Source organism: Pinus tabuliformis, chromosome 9 (assembly GCF_031772625.1).
Source record: "Pinus tabuliformis cultivar Carrire ecotype Pingquan chromosome 9, CPIR1, whole genome shotgun sequence".
Classification (NCBI taxonomy): Eukaryota; Viridiplantae; Streptophyta; class Pinopsida; order Pinales; family Pinaceae; genus Pinus; species Pinus tabuliformis.
Genome location: NC_142307.1, coordinates 1842656041 through 1842678026, shown reverse-complemented (window position 1 = coordinate 1842678026; position 21986 = coordinate 1842656041). Strand labels below are relative to the sequence as shown.

General features: G+C 39.8%; 2 protein-coding genes across 2 annotated transcripts in view; one reads left to right on the top strand and one right to left on the bottom strand.

Annotated features, from left to right (window-relative positions):
- RRP4 (ribosomal RNA processing 4) overlaps positions 1-21986 on the bottom strand; it is an 82471-nt gene that overhangs the window by 48850 nt on the left and 11635 nt on the right. The gene's annotated exons all lie outside the window — the stretch shown is intronic.
- LOC149156190 (uncharacterized) lies at positions 2758-5447 on the top strand. Its single transcript, XM_089442169.1, has 3 exons — positions 2758-4592; positions 4676-4817; positions 4922-5447. The coding sequence occupies exons 1-3, from the start codon at positions 2867-2869 to the stop codon at positions 5403-5405; spliced, it is 2352 nt and encodes a 783-aa protein (XP_089298295.1). The 5' UTR covers positions 2758-2866; the 3' UTR covers positions 5406-5447.

The following is a 21986-nucleotide window of genomic DNA, read 5'->3' as shown; positions in this document are numbered from 1 at the left end:
GCACAAGCCAAGAAGAGAAGCCACAGATCTCAAGGAGGACGAATTTCTGTGATCTAAAGAAGAGCTCTGTCTTGTGAAGGAGGCAGAGTATCCTCCTCAGTCTGTCTGCTGGACATAAGGTCCTGTGCTAGAAGGAAAGCCATGGAGCATCTCTGTCTGCTGTTGAAGAAAGGCTATCTGGGCCAAGTTCCGTTCTGTGTCTTGAGAGAGGGCCAAAGCCCTAGTTTTCTGTTACAGATAGGCCGAAAGGCCCCTGAAGTGGCTGTGGAAAAGGGCCGGAAGGCCTCAAGACCAAGCACAGGAAGAAAAGAGGGCCGCAGCTAAGTTAAGGAGGCCACAGGCAGAGGAATTGAGGGCTGAGAAGCCTCAGGAAACTTGTGGCACAGGGCCAAGGTGCTTCAGGCCTAAGTAGAGGCCAGCAAAGGACAAAAGGGCTGCTGTTCTGCTGAGTAGATGGTTGCTAAGTGATATCTTGAAGTCTGTTCATCAAACGAGGGTTGCACAGCAGTATTGGAGGCTAGTTAAACAGTGAATTCGAAGGACCTAATTTGCTGTGAGTAGCTGTTTGTACAGAGATCTGAAAGGAGCCAAATCTGTGTGAAGGAGGCAAATGACAGCCAGGTAACATTGACAAAGAACTGAAAGGAGTGATTGTGAAGGGCTACATCGCAAGTAAGACTGTTTTGTCATTGTTTTGGGCAGATTGAAGGTCAAAGGGAGCTGACCTCAAACACTAGCTGTATACTGTTGTATACAAGTCTTGTATCAGGTTCATAAAGGGGCTATGATCCATGGAACAGGAGCCCTATGTTTGTGTTATTGATGGACTAACAATAACAAGTTTTGGGCCATATAAATCTGTGTGCTTTAATGCTTCATTGTTGTTATATTTCCGTTGTGCAAAGTTGTTTTGGTTGAGCACTGCTAGTGTGTTTATGTGCTAGTCAAGCCATAGACCAGACCTAGGGTGTAAGTGAAATCAACATGGAATCAGAGCTATTTTGAAGGGACAGCCGAAACAGAGTGTGCACAAGAAGCAGCCAAAGAGGGAGCTGGTTGATTTGTTGTTGAAGAACTAACAGCATGGCAAAGTTGATTGTTATTCTGAGGTATAAGGACAGGTTGGATGGGCTGTCCAACTATAGTCCTTGGAAAGAAAGGATCAGGCTGGTCTTGTTGGTGAACAAGATATGGGAGTTTGCTGACAAGAAGACTGCTAAGCCAACAGATCTTAAAGAGTTGGCTGACTTTGAAGAGTTGGATGCGAAGGCCAAGCTGATCATCCTAGATGGAGTAAAGGATCACTTGATACCTCATCTTACCAGGATGAATATTGGACATGATATGTGGAAGGCTCTTCAGGGTTTGTTCTAAGATAAGAACGAGAACCAGTTGGTATTGAGAGAGAAGCTCAAGAACACCAAGATGTTGGATGGCGATGTTGTGGCTTCGTATCTCACAAGGGTTTCTCAAGTTCGTGATGAGCTTGCTTCCATTAGTGATAACCTTCCAGAATCTGAATTAGTGAGGACCAGTGTGGAAAAAGTCCCGATAAAATCGGGATTTATTCCCCAAAACGCGATTTTTTCAAGAAAAGGATTAAATCGGCCGATTTTTTGCCGACTTTTTAAAAAACGAAAAAATCGGGATTAAATCGAATTAATCCCGATTAAATCGGGAGTCGATGGCAAAAAATCGGCTGCGTTAAAAAAAATTCATCCGCGGGCATAAAAACTGGAAATCGTCGTTTTATTTTTTAATTGTGTTTTGGCTTGTTCGCTGTGGAGGAGAAACGAGGGTTTCGAGTTCGAAGAAGTTGTGGGTGTGCATTTGCTAGCCGCAAGCGTCCGCCGTCAAGGTGACAAGGTATGTATTTGCCATTTGGTACCTCCGGCTCCATGTATTTGGCATTTGCCATTTGTTACCTCCGGCTCCATTGTATATTATAACTCCATGGTTTAAACTTTATGTACATTGTAATATTGTATATTATATATATATTTTAGTTTATAACTGTTGAGCCGCCAGCGGCAGCCGCTCACTCCTTTACTTGACTGTGTATAAACTATAAACTTTAAACTTTAAAGATCTTCGAAGAGTTGTCAATGATGCAAGCAATTGATAGCTAGAAACCCGAGTTTGTATGTGAAACATTTTTTCACTGAGAGACAGTTATTACAGTGCGTATTTCATAGTTTCATTGACTGCGTTGCCGTTTAGTGCTTCCACCGAAAGATATATTGAATTGAAATTTGAGAGACAGTGATTATTATGATCCCACTGCCCATTATCGATTATATATAAGTTTATAAATTATAAGTTTATAACTGTTACGTTACATGTAATTGTATGTTACAGTTACATTGTTATTATTTAAATTTTATATAACTGTTCAACAGTCAAATTCAAAACAGCGGCTGTTATATAATTATAATATGTAAAATTTAAATTTGTAATATGTATGTTAAATTGTTAATTTTTTATTTACATTTATTTATATTTATTTTATTGTTATTATTTAATATTTATGACTGTAATAATAATGTATGTTATATGTTATATTTATGTAATATGTATGTAATATGTATTTAATATTTATATATGTATGTTATATATGTATTATGTATGTTGTTATTTAATATTTATAATTTTATATAACTGTTCAAAACTTCAAAACAGCCGCTCAGAGTATGTTCACTGTACATACATTTATGATTTATTATTTAATATTTACTAATTTGTTTCTAAATTCTGAGTGCAATACAAATTAGTAAATTACTAATTATAATTTGCTGATTTGAATTTGTTTCCATTCTTTTTGTGCCCAGGTTTAAACTTTAAATTCCAGCTCAAAGTTTAAAACAAAATGCCGAGGATTTTGGATTCTATGTGGGAGTTTGGTGAGCCTGATGTTATACCTGAAACTGGGGCGGTCAATAGAATGTATTTGACTTGCAAATTGTGTGGAAAGCATATGTCAGGAGGCATCAACAGATTAAAATTCCATTTGGGGCAAATTCCAGGCCAAAATATTGAACTTTGCAAAGAGACAACTCCAGAAATCATCCGACGGGCCATTCAATCATTGATGGATAAAGAGGAAGGAAAAGACACCAGGGCAACACTAAGAAACCAAATTGCAGGGGGCTCAAGAGTGGGGGGAATTGAGAGTGGCAATGTTTCTACAGCAGCATCACCTTCCTCACCCATGGGTACATTGGGTAGTGGTACTCATCCTTCTATCTCATCTTTTTTTGTTCCTAGAACAGCAGCTGGTTCACAACCTGGGATTAGATCATCAATGAAAAAAAAGGAAAAGGCAGAAGCTGACAAGTTGGTCAGTAGGTGTCTTCTATGGAGTGATGTTCCCTTCAACATTGCCAAGACAAACCCATTCTACCAGCCTATGTTTGATGTTGTTGCTGTCGTTGGCCCGGGGTACAAAGCCCCCACCTTTGCAGAGTTGAGAGGGCCTCTTCTTCAAGATGAAAACACTGAGTGCACTGCTAGATTTGCAGAGTTTAGGGCATCATGGGAGCACATTGGATGCACAGTCATGTCAGATGGTTGGACTGACCAGAAGGGTAGGACCCTTCTTAACTTCTTGGTTAGTTGTCCCAAGGGGACAATGTTTATGAAATCTGTTGATGCATCTGACCACATTAAAGATGCACGTTTATTATGTGAGTTGTTGGACCTCTTCATTCAGGAAGTAGGCCCAAGCAATGTTGTCCAAGTCATAACGGACAACGCTGCAAATTATGTTGCAGCTGGCAAGATGCTTATGGAGAGGTATCCTAACTTGTTTTGGACACCTTGTGCTGCTCATTGCATTGACTTGATGTTGGAGGATATAGGTAAAATTCCTACTGTGAGGGATATTGTTGAATCATCCAAGAGCATAACAAAATTTATTTATAATCATTCATCTGTGCTTAGCTTGATGAGAAAATTCACCAACAAAAAAGAGTTGGTGCGGCCTGCCATTACACGATTTGCCACTTCTTTCATATCTCTTCAGTCTCTGTTGAATTCTATGTGGGAGGTGAAGAGCATGTTTCTCTCAGCGGAATGGCGTTCTTTATCTATTAGCCGCAAACCGGAGGGAGAGGGCATATGCAGACTAGTTTCATATGATCAGAGCTTTTGGGCAGGAGTAGAGGAGGTGTGTGCCATTTCAGAACCTTTGGTAAAGGTTCTTCGGTTGGTTGATGGAGAGAAGCCCGCAATGGGCTACTTGTATGAGGCCATGGATAGGGCCAAAGAAGCCATCCGTGCTTATTATGCAGATAAGGGAGACGAGGGGTTGGAGAAACAACAGGTCATATGGGGAGTGATTGATCAGCGATGGAACAATACCCTCCATCGCCCCATTCATGCTGCAGGTGTCTACCTCAACCCTGCATTTTCTTATGCTTGTGGTTTCAGATTTGATGCCGAGGTGATGGATGGATTCTTCTCTTGTGTCGAGAGGATGGTGTCATCTGGGCGAGAACGTGAGGAGATTTCTAAAGAAATGGAGGTCTATAGGATGGCAGGTGGCACATTTTGTTTTGACATGGCTATTAAGAATAGGACGACCAAAATGCCAGGTAAGTTTCAGTTTGTTTCAAATTTTCAAGTTTAGAATTTCAATGTTTTTTTTCATGTTTCTCATTTTTCTTTTAACTTGTAGATGCTTGGTGGACAAGCTATGGTGCCAGAGTACCACATCTCCAAAAGCTTGCCATTCGAGTGCTCAGCCAAACATGCAGTTCCTCTGGGTGTGAGCGCAACTGGAGTGTATTTGACAAAATACACTCCAAAAAGCGCAACAGGTAAAAACTAAAAAGATTTCAAATTAAATTTTTTGAATTCATTTGATTAATTTTAATATTTAAATTTTCTAAGTACTAATTTACAATCTATGACCCTAATACAGATTGGAATCCAAACGCCTCAATGACATGGTATACGTCTACTACAATCTTCGATTGTGGGTGAGACAGCTTCAGAAACCTACTGATGTGGAAGCCATCTCATTGGACAATATCGATACCACCGCTGCATGGAGAGTCGAGACTGAGAGGCCAATCTTGGACACGATCCCGGATTGGTTAGGTGTGGATCTAGAGGATGTAGCAGTTGCAGAGGAGGGAGAGCTAGAGATAGAGGAGGAGGAGGCGGAGCAACATCAGGGTCAGGAGGCAGTAGCAGAGCTGGATGAGGATGCTGAGGAGGAGGTGACACCATCTAGGGTGGGCAGCAGCAGCGGCAGCGTAGCACAGAGGCCACCTCTTCCATCAGCTTCTAGAGGACGATTGAGTCCATTTCCTTTTGTATCCCCAGGGGCAGGGTCTTCTTCCTCTAGAGGAAAAGGCAAAGCCATTCCCTATTCCCGTAAAAGGGGAAGAGGATCTCAGTGACTGATTAGTGATTACTTGATGACTTTTAGATGACTCATGATGTACATTTATTATATTTTTTGCTGATATTTTGACTCTTGAGAGTTGAAACTCAGACAGGACTCAAAATTCAGGAGTGGATTCACTATTTTGATATGTGATGCAGCACTAGACTTCATATACATATTATATATTAGCTTTCTTTACATGTTTATGTGGAAATGCATTTATTTGATGTTGTGGATACTCTAGATGTTAAAAAAAATTAAAAAAAATGAATAATTTTGTGTTTTTTTAATTTTGCCGACTTTTTCGAAAAACTCCCGACTTTGCCGAGTTTTTCAACTTTTGGACCCTTGCCGAATTAATCCCGACAGCGACTTTTTCCACATTGGTGAGGACTGCCTTGAAAGACTTCATCGAGGAATTGAAGCCATTTATGAAAGGAACAGATGCTCGAGATAAGTTGCCAGATTGGAACAGATTATGGAATGACTTCATTCAATATGAATTGCGGGATCTTCATAAGAAGAAATTTGGAGAGAACATGGCTCTCGCAAGTAAGATGAAGGGCATAGCTAAGAAGGACTTGAACAAGGTGAAGTGTTTCACATGTGGTGAGCATGGTCATTATGCTAGTAAGTGTCTGCGTTGAAAGACAGGAGATAATGAGAAGAAAAAAGAGATTGCAATGGCTACTACAGCTAGCGCAAGAAGGATGACTTCGCAAGAAGGTTCAAAGAGGACTTTGCTCTAGTCTCTCAACTCTATGAGGCCACCATTAATGAGGATGCATGGTTCAATGATACTAGAGCATTGAAGCATATGACAGAATCATGGGAAGTATTTGAGACTAACTAAATGGGGCTCTAAATTGCACGTGGAGGTTGGCAATAAGAGTCAAAAGACTGTCAGAGGGTCGGGTATGGTGCCATTCAGGATGGAGTCAAGAGGGCTGCTACGAGTCCAATATGTACTGTGGGTACTGGAGCTCAAGTGCAGCATGTTGTTTGTCTCAGTGATTGAGGCTAAAGGGTTTGAAGTATTGTTTCATGATGGAAAGGTGATGCTCAAGCCCAAAGGCTCTAACTCCATCGGAGCAGTTATTAGAGTTAGGGAGAGTGGTTTATACAAGCTGAAGGGCAAGCCTATAGATCAAGGGAAGAAGCAGGTTCCTGAGACTCGGAGGGAGATTCAACAACCTAAGAAGAGCACATAGTGGGAAGTAAGGAGACTTTTATAGTTAGCAAGAAGGAACCTTGGAATGGCCTGAAGGCCTATCAAGAGAAGAAGAAGCAAGAGGCTTCTGGTGGCAGGGACACTTCCAAGGAAAGTGTTGTTCATTCTACAGGGTATGCTGCAGTGATGGATGTCAGAGATTGGGATGGTGTCCCTGACAAGTTACTTCTAAAGAATGGAAGTACCTCCCTCGCTAATAGTGAGTGTTGAAAATCGTGTAGCTTGGGAGGTACTCCCACAAGTCTAGGGTGTTTGACTTGTGAGGAGAAAACCCACTTTGTGGGCAAAGTACCCAAGCCAGTGGGTTTTAAACCCAAAGTCGTGGGCTTAGAACCAAAAGAAATTATTTGTTTAGTCTAATTATTGTGGAGGAGACACCTTAATGGAGTTAAGGGCTCCTAAGAGAATCAATTGGAGAACTCTATATTTGAGAGACCTTGGAGGTCATTTCACATCATATCAACTTATCTTGTGAAGAGCACAAGCCAAGAAGAGAAGTCGCAGATCTGAATGAGGAGGGCTTTTTGTGATCTAAAGAAGAGCTTTGTCTTGTGAAGGAGGTCGAGTATCCTCCTAGGTCTGTTTATTGGACGTAAGGTTTTGTGCTAGAAGGAAAGTCGTGGAGCATCTTTGTCTGCTATTGAAGAAAGGCTATCTAGGCCGAGTTCTATTCTCTGTCTTGAGAGAGGGACAAAGCCTTAGTTTTCTGTTACAGGTAGGTCGGAAGGCCTCTGAAGTGGCTATGGAGAAGGGCCGAAATGCCTCAAGACCAAGCTCAAGAAGAAAATAGGGTTGCAGTTGAGTTAAGGAGGCCGCAGGCAGAGGAATTGAGGGTCGAGAAGCCTCAGGAAACTTGTGGCACAGGGTCGAGGCGCCTCAGGCCTAAGTAGAGGCCAATGAAGGATGAAAGGGTTGTTGTTCTGCTGAGTAGATTATTATTGAGTGATATCAAAGGAGGATTGGATAGCAGTATTGGAGGCTAGTTATACAGTGAATTTGAAGGACCGAATTTGTTGTGGGTAGCTACTTGTACAGAGATTTGACAGGAGCCAAATCTTTGTGTGAAGGAGACAAAGGACAACCAAGTAGCAATGACAAAGAAGAACTAACAGGATTTATTGTGATGGGCTACATGAACAAGTAAGTAAGATTGTTTTCTCATTGTTTTGGGCAGGTTGAAGGTCAAAGGGAGTTGACCTCCAGCTCTAGTTGTATATTGTTGTATACTAGTCTTGTATCAAGTTCATAAAGGGCCATGTTGACCTCCAGCCCTAGTTGTATATTGTTGTATACTAGTCTTGTATCAAGTTCATAAAGGGCCATGATCCCTTATACGAGAGCCCTATGTTTGTTTTATTGATGGACTAATAATAACAAGTTTTGGGCCATATAAATTTGTGTACTTTATTGTTTCACTGTTGTTACATTTTTGTTGTGTAAAGTTGTTTTGGTTGAGCACTCCTAGTGTGTTTGTGTGTTATCTAGCCATAGACCAGACCTAGGGTGTGTTGACCACACTTGTCAATAGTCCGAGGAAGCAACACGCAAAGACATGAAGATATTTTTCAGAATTCAAAGTCATCAGCCAACACAGTTTTATCATTGTAAACCCAATTTTTGCAAGTTATATATATTAAAAGATGCTAGTATGAACGTTTGTTTATGTAACAACACCTAGATAAGCCTCTAATTTTGGCAACGGATTTCATCCTAGGAAGTCTTCTAACCTCCCCAGTCTTAGGTGAGTCCTAGTGTTATATCGAGTCTTTTGTAAAAGTGTGTTTGGGAATAATTTAAGCACATTTGGCTAAATTATTTTATTACAAACCACTTGGTCTATACTAGATCATATTGTGTCGTAGAATTGGGTAATGTCATAACGGTTTATGTGTAAATGTGTATTCCCCCTTTGAGAGTAGAATAATTTGTAATATCTGATGTAAAAAATATTTTAGTGCATGGTCCCTCATACTTAGACACCATGGCTAAAATATTTGAGGGTGGAAAAAATATTAATCCCCTCTACTGTCAATTAATTAATTTTTGCGGCTAAATTAAATAAAAATCCTAAGCCAAGAAATTAATTAATTTTGAGTCAAAAAATAATTATAGAGATATTAAATTCTCTCCAAGTGGAAAATAACCAAAAATTCGTGGGTCAAAGGAAATTCAAATTTTGGAGGTCCCCCACCAAGGAAAAAATGGATATTTTAAGAAAATTTGAGTCCTTGGACCTTTGTGGTTAAGTCGAAGTCAATTTTTTGAAGAGATTAGTCCAAAATATTAATTTTTGGATTAATTAAAACTGGGTTTTAAGAAAAATCCTTATTCGCATTTTTCCCCAAAATTAAAAATTCGACGATGGGGATTAAAAGATGATCAAGCTATTTTCAACACTCGAGATTACTTTGATGGGGATCAAGCCAACTAGCCGTTAGTTTCCACTTAGAGGGATTTCTCTATAAATATAAGTCATTTTGCTTCTATGAGATATCTTTGGATGATGTAAATTCTTGAACGTTGGTATTGAGTTGTTGCTCTGCTGGGAACATTTTGTATCATAATAGAAAGACTTTGGGGTTCAGTTCATGGTGTTTTTCTTCAGCTGATATGTGGTATGTGTTAGCTATGTATGATCCTATTTTGCATTGAATACTGATTAATAATTGTAATTTCATTTGTCAGTGATAAGAACATTCGATTGATATATTCTATCTTAGGTGGTCTGATTCACTATAGATCTAACAATTTCCTTGAGAATATAATAAAAATTTACATGTACGCTAGCCCTTGGGCTCCAAGTTCACAAACTGTGGAGAAGAGCTAACTATGTTTGGGCTCCAAGATTTATATATGGTATTTAATTTTACAGGAGGGTTTGGCCAATATCTATTTTTCAAAAATATACTCTTCCATTGTTATTTATCCAAACTTATTTTCTCCAAAGATTTTAAATTTTGTAAATATTGTATATTTGTAAATAATTTGTAAATTATTCGTAAATAAGTTGTAAATTATTTCTAACCCATTTGTTTTGCAGCACTTGAGATTTTATATTTTGCATATATATTTGGGGTTTTGGCATTTTTTTATTCATTTGTGCAGGTGAAGTTCAAGTTAATCAAGAGATCTAGGCCTCGGAAGGCAATATCTTGCCTCCATTCATCCTCCAAGTCCAGCGTCTAGCAATTTGGCAGTGATTTTCTAGCATTTTTGTAGGTTTCTCAATTCTGGAATTTTTTTAAGCTCTTGGCATAGTCGTGAGGTCTAGGAGTCTCCTAGGGCCCTCAACCCCCTTCTCTAGCCTAGTCGTGGCCCATTCTAGGCTTGTCATCACCCTTAGGTCCTTCGGCCCTCTTCTTTGGCCTAGTTGCAGGCCTCCAAGGGCCTCGTCCTCCCTTTAGGGGAGTCATCTATCCTTTTAGAGGCATCGGCCCCCCTCTTCCAGCTTGGCCGCAGCCTTGGGTTGCCCTTAGGAGCCCTCGAACCCGTTGAAACCCTAGCTGCAGGGCCCCTAGGGCCTTTTCTTGCCCAGCGTCAGCCCTTCTGGGCTTGACATAAGCCCTAAGGGGCTTCTCCTCCCTTGTTGTGACATTTTCCGAGCTCTTTGGCCCTTCCTTTGCCTTTCTTTGGCCTCTAGCCTTGCCTTGTGTTTCTTCTAGCCCTAGTCTTGGGGTTTCCAAGCCTTCTAGCCCTCATTCAGCCATTATTCAGTCATTGGTTTAAATTTTTTATCTAACATTGTGATTTGCAGCAATATTAGAGCTAACTTGGTGATTGCAAGTAGCCAAGTCCATCAGAAACTCCATTGCCATCTACAAGGCCTCAAGGCTTCTTGGTTTTCTCTCTAACCCTCTTGTTTCATCACTGTCCTAAAATTGAATTCTGAAATAGTTTATGACAACAACATATTCAAGGCCTTAAACACATTCTTAATAAGCTTAAATTCATTACTAATTCATCTAATGCATTAAGAAGTAATCCTAATTAAATTTGAGTGCATATAAGTGGTTTTCTTGTGGGCTGATTGGTTAATTTCAGATCTGATATGTTTGCTACAGCCACATAAAAAAACTTACAGCAGTGATAAATTTTCATAACAACGGCATAACTCATTGGTAATCATATTTCATCATTATATTGTCACTAGCACTCATTGGGCTTTCTCCTCTATGCATATTTGATCATTTTCTGAAGGCTGTAATAATATTTCAGGGTCTGAAATTTACTGCATAAGGTCTGATATAAAAATTATAACAGTGATATAAAGTGGTTGAAAGTCATCTAGTCTCATTTAGCTCTTGTTTCTTATATTTTGTGGATCTTAGATAAGTGTTAAATTGAGTAGTTGGATGATTTTCTTATTGCTGCAATCATATGTTATTGGCTGATCCATATTTCTTTCTGTGTCATTGCATCTAGTTACACTCTCACACTCGCACACATAAGTGCCCTAATTGGATTGGTAATTGTTGATGAGATTTGCTCTAAGTGACATTGTGGATTAATGCTCTTAATTTCTCATTGCCATTATTGTCATTGGATAAGTGGATTTATTGCTCATTGTTAAATTGGATATCTCTTGTGGATTTCATAATCAAGTTAAATTCTAATTGCGATAAGAGATCTAATTGTGTATCTAATTCGCATATTGGTGATTGCACTTGAAAATTACTAATTGTATTAAGTAGCATTGATCTCGTCTTGTTTATCTTTCGAGCTAATTGTCTAATAATATTACTCACAACATTTTCTGGCACCATTTAATTTGAGCACTTTTTCTCGTGGTTGAGATTGTTTGTTGTTTAAGTATTTCGTTGTTTATAACTAAAGATCATTGTAATTGAGTACTTAAGTAACCAAATAATCTCACCTTAAGAGCACTCAAATCTTGCATTTGCATCTTAGGGCTACCCTCTTGCATTAATTAATTAACTTCCAAGCATAAGCTTGGTCGATAGAGAGATAGGCCCACTTTTCTCATCTAGCTTGAAGAGTCTAGAAACTTTTAAGTAGTTAACACGTTGACCTTGCAGTCATCAAAGCCATAATCTTTGCAGCGTCGGAGGCATTGGGTGGTTAGAACCCCAGAGGAGGTATCGTTAACCAAGCCTCAGCTTGCTTCCCCCAATTTCTCTCTCACAACTTACTCTAGAGACTAGCTTCAAAACAGTTAAGAGGAAGGACACACCTAGAATAGGCATATAACTTGTTGGTTGCTAACAGCTCTCATCTTCACATTTCATAGGAACTACCCCCCATAGCTTGTTGTAGGGAGACAGCTAGAACGGAGAGGGTGTGGATCAGAGTGACGGTCCCCGCCATGAGCGTTGTCACATCTTGCTTGTACAGTTTGGGCAACAACAGGGTGTAAGGAAAATTCAACAAAATTGACACTACATGAACAACAACCCTCTGCCTCCGATGACTTTCATTTATTTTCATTTTCCTCACATAGAATCTCACCTAAGAAATGACTTGTAGACCCATTACCCAATCCTTCATTTACAAAGCTACCACTTGACTTCTTCTTTAAAGGTTTGGTGCTTGCTTTGGGGCTCCAGCCACCAAAGGGACCATATTCCTTTTAATTGTGTGCCTTTGTTGTTTTTCCCAATCTTCAGCCCAATCCTCATCTGATTCCACATCTAACGGACCACCATCTGATATGTCCATATCCTCCCCTCTAAGATGTCAATCTCATCACTATATAGGCATAACTGTAATTTTGGGCACCACATGAAGCCTTTCATAAATCATCAAGAAAGTTGTCATTCCGTGTGTTTGAGATATTTGAAATGTTTAAAAAGTTAATGCCATTTTGTGGTTGTTTTGATGCAACATTGCCAATTAAATAAGATTCGACGGAATTCACTTGTGTTTTTCTCTTGATTGGATTATGTGAATGAACCTGCTCCAATCATCGTTGTTTCTCCTATTCATTCCTTTGTGTTTCACTATGTCTTAATAAAGAACCAGGCTTACAAACATTTTCTTTCATCTCCCTGACCTCTAGTTATTTGTCTCACAACTGGCACCTTGAATATGTCATAACGTTAAACAAAAAACCAAGTAAACTTTCCGCGTCACCCCTTGATCACAGTTGATTCCAACAGCCACATCCACTAAAAGCACACTCACGTTTCTCTACTTTAGATAGTTGTGGTGCCCTGGCCACAAGGAGGTGTTCAACATGGTTTCTAGTAACCCAATCCTTGAATGCCTTGCACTTCGAAACATCGAAGGAGTACATTACTTGTTTCACTATCTTGCTTTAGTTTGGCTAGCACCTTTGCCATTGCAGCCTTTGATTCAGTTTGTCGTCGAAGAACCGTCTCCAAATTCATAGCCATCTTGTTGATTCCTTGAAACAGATATCGCCCTAACTTTCCCTAGTGGAGTGTCGCCCCATACTTCTCCACCAACATTTGCTGAATCTCTTCATAAACATCCATATTCCATTTTGGTGTCTCTGCGTCCCGAGGTCTCAAATACTCGAATTCAAACGTAATTACATCCTCGGAATGCCCCAAATATGCTTTCGATTTTTTGACAGTGCGCATACTGATTCCCTCCACAACCTCGAGCTCGCACAAGGCCTCTGGATTCAAATCTCGGATTCTCTTGATATCAATAATCGCCTCTTTCACCCTACACAAGAGAATACAGATCTCCACATCATAGCCTTTCACGATGTCGTTCAAGAGTCCTCCTCCTGAGGCGGCTCTCGCGTCCATGGTAGTTTTAGGATTGCATAGCTACTTGGAGTCATAGGTTGATTCAATTGTTACTACATTTGCGACGAGCAATCTGGATATTAAGAAGTTTGCCTAATGCTTGCTTTGTAACACGACCTTGCCCCAATCACTAGAATTCATGATGAGATTCGGATCAGAACGCACAAATACTTCCATTGCTCCTGCTTCCACCTTCCCTACTAGACTCTACACAACATTTAAAAACAACAAAATAAAAGCAATCATTTATGCCATACTTGTGGATATACCATTGCTTTCTTTCTCTCACTATTCTCGCGCTTCTACTGATGGTTTACTCGCCATGATGCCAAAGGATACTGTGAATCTCTCAGCGTTTCATGCAGATGTTGTATTAAAACCTTGACATTGTTAACATTTGATTGAACATCATTAACCGAAGGTTGGAATTCATATTCTGCCAATAGAGGTAATAGGAACGATACAAAAATTGATCGCCCTTACTCTGCAATTTGCAAGGCATAAGTCAGTCAAACCTTTTCATCCACAATTTCATGCATAGTGCCTTTGAGGAAGCATCTATTGCAATCTTTACTTTCTGCAGCCAAGTGAGAATAGGACCTAGTTGTGCTCCTTTCACTCCTTTTTTACCATGAGGTGATCCCATAGGTGCAAAACTCATAAGCAAGCTCTCGCATGCTCCCATCAACACAATGCCCAACTAGTTCCACCAGATTTTCATGCTTCAACCTCGAACCCATGGAAACTGGTGCAAGTAATTCATGATTTGGTTGTTTTCTGACATCTAATTATTTAATAGTTGAAGCATGGCCATTTTTTAAGATCCCACGATACACTGGACCATAAGAACCCTATCCAATTAACAATTTTGAATTATTTGTTACCATGCACGAATTTGGTGGCTTGAAGCAAGTTCCAATAAACTGGTCTCTATTCTTATGTTGAACTTTCTCCACAATGAATACTCCTTGGGCAACGTCTTGATCCCTACAAGTGTATCTATACAAGTCACCATAAGACTTTGTTGATCTAATATTTCCAGATACATCACATTAAAATTTTGACTGAAAATATTAATGTGATGGATCCGGAAATATCAAATCAAAGTTGCTCTTCTCATAGAAGCCTTGACTCTGAGTCGCCATAAAACTCCTGAATACAACCATCAACCAATAACGATGTCAAATTATTTTTGGCTAAATATGTTGGGTCACTTTTGTTGCTTTCTACCCCATATTTCTCCTCAACTAGTGCAACCTCTCCAAATTTGTCCTAGGTAGTTTGACCACGGTTTTCACCTTCGACAACAAGAGTCCTCTCTCTTGCATTTGTGACATGGGTGTTGGAATTTTGTTCAACAATGGTGCTAGTGAAGTTGATCCTTTTGTCTTCTATAGTTGCTTTTTCATACATATTTGCAAATACCTTTTTCTTCCACTACCTCTAATGATACCCATGCTCCAACCTACCCTATCACCCTCGTGAAATTTTTGGTATAATCTGCAAATTTTCTATTGTAATCTTTAAATACCTTTGTCAGGTTCTTGTTAGAGTCTTCACAAATGCACAAAAATCATGTGTTCGTCCTTTCTACTATTCTTGTGAGATTCCTATTAGATTCTTCAATTTTTTAAAATAATTTTCCTAACAATGTCTCTTGCTAATTCAAAAGCATTTTTTAAATAACCCTTCAGGCTAGCAGGAAAACCGGCTCTGATACCACTATGGTATCCTTAGTATTATTTTCACTAAATATTAGGGGATTTGCTTCAGAAAAATTATATCATGAATTTCTAATCCAAGATACCATAAAAATTGTTCAATTTCACATGATAGAAATTGCTAGCAATTAAATAAAATTTGCAATGTAAAAACTCAGAAATTAAATAAAATGTTGTTGCTCCGACAATTTTTATTAATGAATTCTCAGAAGAAAATTTACATAAAATTTTGTAGATGGAACCTTGTGAATGAACCTTGAGAAACGTTGGTCCTCGGACTTCTTGGTAATTCGGTCCTCCAACTAAATAAATCGGCCTTCTTGCAGATGGCAATTTGGCACTCCTTGCTGGTACAAGCTCGACCCTCTAATTGAGATAATTTCACCCTCCTTTGAGACCAATAAATTCATTCTTTGGATGGAATAGCTTGGCTCTTCGGCTGGTGGAACAATTCAAACTCCTTGTAAGATCAATGATTAGCTAGGGTGGCTTTACAACCACCAAAACCAACTGCCACAAGCTAGGGTGTGTATTTCAACACCAAAACTGGGAAAAATATCGAGGGTTTCTCTCCCACACCGTAAGCTACTAGGGCTCTCGGAATAATTATCAAAATATCAATACTCAATCACAACCACAAATGAACTCTCCTCTTTCTTTTTATAAGTTTTCCCCATACAAAATACCTTGGGTCGAATACCATGGGTCATAAAATACCATGGATTTTTCTCATATTTCCCTTTAATAATATAAAGTGACTTTATTAAATTTTCTTATTTTTCTCCATAGTCACTTTTTAATTTAATTGTCCACAATCACTTCTACTTGCTCCCCTTTTTTCCTATGTGACATGTGAACCTTCGAAAAATGGACATTACAAAGCTATGTCTCATTACCCCTTTGTGACACTTCATGGACACATGGATGGCTTAATTTGGGTGTATGCTTGACCTTGGTTAGAGTCCTCGTATAGCACCCTTACCTAGGATGTTGTTACCCTGATCAGCATGATGACTAATCTCTCGATCAGGAGAGGTGCCTACCTAGAGGAGGACCTTGGGACCATGTGATATACACTTTGGAGGTTGGACACTTGACTTGAGGACTCTTAGGTTGAGTGGCATACTTCATGTAGGTTGGTTGTGGACTCAAACCACATTTGTTGAGGATGAAGCATTGGAGCATGGTAGGCACACTAGTGCACATGAGATGATATGTGACACACAATTAGAGGAGTAGCACCATGCATGAGGACACTTGGATAGCAAACCACCATGCAAGAGGGTGAGCTAAACCAATTTCTTATTAGAGAGTGCACCATCTTAGGCGCAGGGTGTTGAAACCAAGGAGCAGCATGCTTGGACGACATTCAACTTGGGGGCTAAATAAACCCTAGATTGACACATGACTCAAGGACTCTTAGGTTGAGTGGCATACTTCATGTAGGTTGGTTGTGGACTCAAACCACATTTGTTGAGGATGAAGCATTGGAGCATGGTAGGCAGTGGCACACTAGCGCACATGAGATGATATGCGACACACAATTAGAGGAGTAGCACCATGCATGAGGACACTTGGATAGCAAACCACCATGCAAGAGGGTGAGCTAAACCAATTTCTTATTAGAGAGTGCACCATCTTAGACGCAGGGTGTTGAAACCAAGGAGCAGCGTGCTTGGACGACATTCAACTTGGGGGCTAAATAAACCCTAGATTGAGACATGTATATCCTGTATTGTAGAGCACTCCATCAGGGGTTTCCATATTGGTTACTTGTATGGACTTAAATCCTTATTTTATGTTAGCATCCCTCACCTATTATATATATAGAGGGAGGATAAAGCTCTTGTCATAATTATTATCATTCACTATACTCTATTCTAGTTTTGTATTGTCTTTAGACAGCAGGGCACTACGGTTAATGAGGAAACCCTAGGAGAAGACAAGAAGAGAGATATAGACATCTTGAATGTTTTTGGAGAGATTGATCTTGAGAGATGTCAAGGTTTGCTCTTGTTATATCAATGTTGCATGAAGCAGGGACAAAGTGGATGTGTTTTTGAGAAGCAAAGCATCAGAACCGTCATTTTCCAAAAATCCTCGAGAAGCAACGCATCCCAAAAGGGTCAGTTCTCTACAAAATAAGTGTTTACCAACTGTGAAAGCACCCATGTTGCCAAATGTTGTCTATGTGGGGTAGCACCGCCATGCATTTTGACCACTCCTTGACAAACAATGCTCCACCATCACTTATATCGGGATCCCCATCACTAGTATCACCCTTCATTCTTCTCTTGTCTAGCCTTTGTCTCTACGTCGATTCTCTGAGGACATCAATCAACACCCCCCAATTTTGATCAAACTGCCTAATCCAAGCCTTAAAATATAGTAGAAAAAGCTTAACATGCCTGATCAATGATTTTGGTTTGAATGAGGGTTACATTTTTGCAAAGGTCGTGACAAAGGAGTTCAAAAATCAATGCCACCAACACTGAGGTACATGTATCACGAAATCCTGAAAATCATTAAGTCTACTGGATTTTGTGTAGAATCTAAAATTCTACTTTCTCCATACAAAATCCAATCAGGTCAGAACCACTCTCAAACATCCTAAGTCAATTAATGGTAATGTTAAAAATTTAAGTAAAAGAATGAAAATGAAGGATAAAGTAGAATGCCACTTTTACTTTAAGAATTTAACATTACCATTAGTGAGCATCTAGGGAGCACCTAGAGTGTCCTGGAAGCATGACAAGAGCACAAATTAGCACATGGGAGAATAGTTCAGCACGTGGCAATTCTAAATTTGCAAGAACCATGCAAATTGAGCCTGAAGCATGATTCCATTTTATGGAAGCGCGATTCCGGGACGCTTCTGCCACAGTTATGCACGACGCACATTTCCAAGGTTTGGTATGTTGTGGGTGGGAGAGAAACAATTCCTATAACATTGTGTTAAATGCTAAGGTCTACTTTTGTTAAATGCTAAGGTTTTCTCTTGTGAGACACTAAGGTATGAGCTATGCATGTCAACCTTAGAGAAGAACATGACATTAGAGGTGATGATGGTTCTTATGCCTCTTTTTGTAGTGCTAGGGTTTATACGCTAATAGAAAGCATGAAGAGTAGAACTAACACCTTGTATGACTTTGTAGCCTTATACTTGTGGAATGTGAGGCTAGGGAAAGATCAGGGACAGACTAGCTTGATAAGTCTTGAGCTTGGTGTGATGTCTTCCTTGGAAGAAGACTTGGCTAATGTATCCTTGATGATCCACGGAGATATTGACATTGATGTAATAGTAAAAGACCTAGGGTTTGAGGCAAACCCTAGGATGGACACGTCAATTTAGAAAATAGCACTAGAGTTGTCTTGCCTTATACTTTTTGTATGGAACATGGCTAGGGTTTGTAAACCCTAAGGAAGACCAGAGTGTTAGTGTGGAGATCTTACATGATACAAGCTTGGTGTATGTGCTAAGGAGGATTCACTAGATTTGGTACTACCATGTTGAGGATCTCCAGTGGGGTACCCAGCTTTGATTGTGAATGATTCCTACCTAGGAGGAGTTGGTGGCTAAGGTTGTTGAGGTTTGTAGCTCACACAAGTACTCCTGCATAGGCCTAAGTGTTTAGGAATGCAGGAGTCACCCAAAGTCTCCTTAGACATTTGCTCTAGTGTGAGCGAGTTGCATTTGTAACTTAACCTAAGTTTCACTTAGGAAAAGCACACAATTATTATGTTGACTAATTGAGCTAAAGAAACATTAGAAAAAGTAAAGTATTTAGTTTAGTAATTATGTTTTAATCTTGGCCCTTGATCTCAAGTGAGGCAAGATCTAATCTTGGTCGTCAATCACTTTGGTGATTAGGGTTAGGGATTTAGCTCGACGAAAAGTTGTAAAACCAAGGCTAAGGAGAAGGAAAAAACACACCATACAGCAGCAAAAGATTGATAAAGGCATCTCAGTGAAAAGTGTGATGATCTAGTGTGTTGGGTGTGAGGAAGGGGGCAACAAGAAGATCCAAATTGGCCAAGGAGGGTTTGATCAATTGGATTAGATCCAATTGTTGTACACGTATTTCCTCGATCAGGTCGTTATCCCAAGACGGGAAACCAAGTAGGTTCTGATGAATTGGTTTGATTGGACAAAATTTGTTGTGTCATTTTTGTGAGATTGCTTATGTTTTTGCTTCCACTAATTAATGTTAAGAACCTAGTTGTGCATTCATTCATTAGATTGGTAATCTACAAGGTCAATGGATTGTCGAGTGCTAGGTTCACAGGAGAATTAACATGGTATTAGAGCGATAAATCTAAGAACCGATTTCAACGTGCCAAGTTTGTACAGGATTTGTCAAGGCCAGGTTCAACTACAAGCATATTAGGCAAAAAAAAATTAAAAGGCCAAAATAATCTTGGCTGTATAAATCCATGCCACTGTACAAACACGAAAATTTATTTTTAACACAAGGGGCCAAATTCAAATTTTTGTTACAAGTGAATAATAAAAATAAATTAAAACGGGGAAAAAAGGGGTTGTGGTCAGCGATCGTGACAAGATTATCAGAGCTATCCCCTGCACAAGTGAATAGGTCAGTGAGTCGAGTCGCCAACCAAGAACGCATAAAAGCAAACCAGATCAAGGCTATGTATGCCGCGAGCAAGGGAAAGGCGGTGGTGGTGGCAGCAATGGTTCGTGTGACTACCATGGAGGCAACAATGGCAACAAACATTAGCCATGACATTTATGGTCGGCGTACCCACCAGCAGTTCTCAGTGTTGTAAAAAGAAGCAGGCGCACACAGTGTGCAATTGGAGCCAAGTTGTTAATCGCGAGTCGCAACCAAGTGAGGTTGTTGATCATGCACAAGTCGTAAGCTATATGTCAATCAAGTAGCCGACCAACACAAGATCAATGGTAAGTGCAATGATTGCAAAGTGGTGTTAGGTCCACAAAGCTTGCATGGATGTCAGTGCACTGGTCAACAAACATGAAGCTAGGCATTGACAAAGCAAAGGATAGGCCAAGCAGAGCAAGAAATTGCAGGAATAGATTGCATCGCCCAAAAGAGTCATAAAACATCAATTTAACATAGATAGTGCAATTAGCGAAGATTATCCCTCAAAGGGAGAGAGGGAGACCGTATCAATCAGGGGTGAGAAAGTAAAAAATCTTTACAAATTCTTCGACAAGATTTGGCAAGATGGCTACGGTATGCCTTTTGTTTGAAGAGGAGTTAGACAGAGCTTCAAACTTCCTACCATGGAAAGACAAGGTCACCTTGGTTTTCAAGGAAAACAATCTTTGGGAGATTGTTGAGATCGAGATCCTGAAGCCATCAAATACTCAGGAGAAGGCCATCTTAGCATATAATGAAATAAAGGCATAAAGGGTACTCTTGGATGCCATGAAGGATCATTTGATCTCTCACTTAAACGAGACGCAGACAGCCAAGGAGATGTTCAAAGCCTTGGTAGGATTATACCAAATCAAGACCATAAATAGGAAGAGATACTGAAAGATATGCTCTGGACTACACAAATGACCCAGTTTGACTCAGTGATGAGTTACATGATGAAGATCGCACAAATTCGTGATCAACTTGCACCAATGGAAGAAAAAGTGGAAGACTCAGGAGTAGTAAATGTGGTGTTGAATGGGTTCTCAGAGGATTTGGATTCATTCATCAGAGGAGTTTGTGCTCAAGACAAACTACCCATATTTGATAGGCTAAAGTATGATTATGTACAAGAGTAAATCAGGTATTGTCAAAGGGCAAGATCAACAAGCAAAAAGATGACAAGGACGTGGTTGTAATGGCAAAGGGCAAAGGAAAAAACGTAACCAATAGTGAGGAGTCAACCTCACAGCCAAAGAAGAACTTGACTAAGGTCAAATGTTTCTCATGTCATAAGACCGGACACTATGCTTCACAATGTCCAGAGGGGAACAAAGGAGGAAAAGCCATGCAGTCAATTGTAGTTGTGTCGGCAAAAGCTCAAGGGAAATTTATCAAGAAGTTTGAAACAAAGTTATCACTTGTTTCCCACCTTTCCTCGAGCACCTTACCAGATGGTGTGTGGCTACTAGATAATGGAGCCACAAGACATGACAAGAGCACAAGAACAGTTCAACAGCTTGACCGAGTGGGATTTAGAATTGGATGTGGAGTTTGGTGATGATGCCAAACATGCAGTAAAGGGGGTTGGAATAGTGGTATTTCAACTTGAGTCAAGAGGTGGGATGGAAGTGAAAGTTGTGCTATGGGTGCCAAAACTCAAGTGGAGTTTGCTCTCAATCTCTATGATGGAGAAGAAGGGGCTTTGTGTAGCATTCCAAGATGAAAAGGCACTAATCAAACCCAAGGGATCTGGACCACTCTTAGTAGTCTCCTTGCCAGTTAACATGATGACGAAAATAGAGACGAGGGAATGCATTTTCAACAAAGCTCTAAGTTGAGGTTTCTTCCCACCACAAACCATTGAAGGGATTCAAATTAGATGAAAAATATTTGCATGCGAGAATAAGACATCCTCTTGATAATACAACTCCTTACAACACAAGGAATTTACTTGGAGAAAATAATCGCTTGCTGAAGCAGGCATAAGCAAGCTACTTCAAGTGACTGACCAGAAATTGATCTTCAAGACACAGCCTACCCCTTCAATCCAAGAATCAAGGTACCAATAATTCCATGGAAACTCAAATGCAAATCCAACAATTTGGTGAGCTCCACCCCCTCTATGAGAACTCATCATAAAACTCGAGAGGTTCTTAAGGAAAGAATATATGACCATTGTGCACCAAAAATATAGCGTCCTCTAACACAACAAAAAGCATAAAGCGTCAATGACTTTTTATTGTATTTAAACAAGCATATGATATGCATATGACAAGAAGC

What these genes read in the sequence shown, in the direction of transcription:
- LOC149156190 (XM_089442169.1), top strand. Translation starts at nt 2,867, where the DNA reads ATGCCGAGGATTTTGGATTCTATGTGGGAGTTTGGTGAGCCTGATGTT. An exon ending in TAGGACGACCAAAATGCCAG is followed by an intron (nt 4,593 to 4,675) that starts GTAAGTTTCAGT and finishes TTTAACTTGTAG; the next exon opens with ATGCTTGGTGGACAAGCTAT. An exon ending in CACTCCAAAAAGCGCAACAG is followed by an intron (nt 4,818 to 4,921) that starts GTAAAAACTAAA and finishes ACCCTAATACAG; the next exon opens with ATTGGAATCCAAACGCCTCA.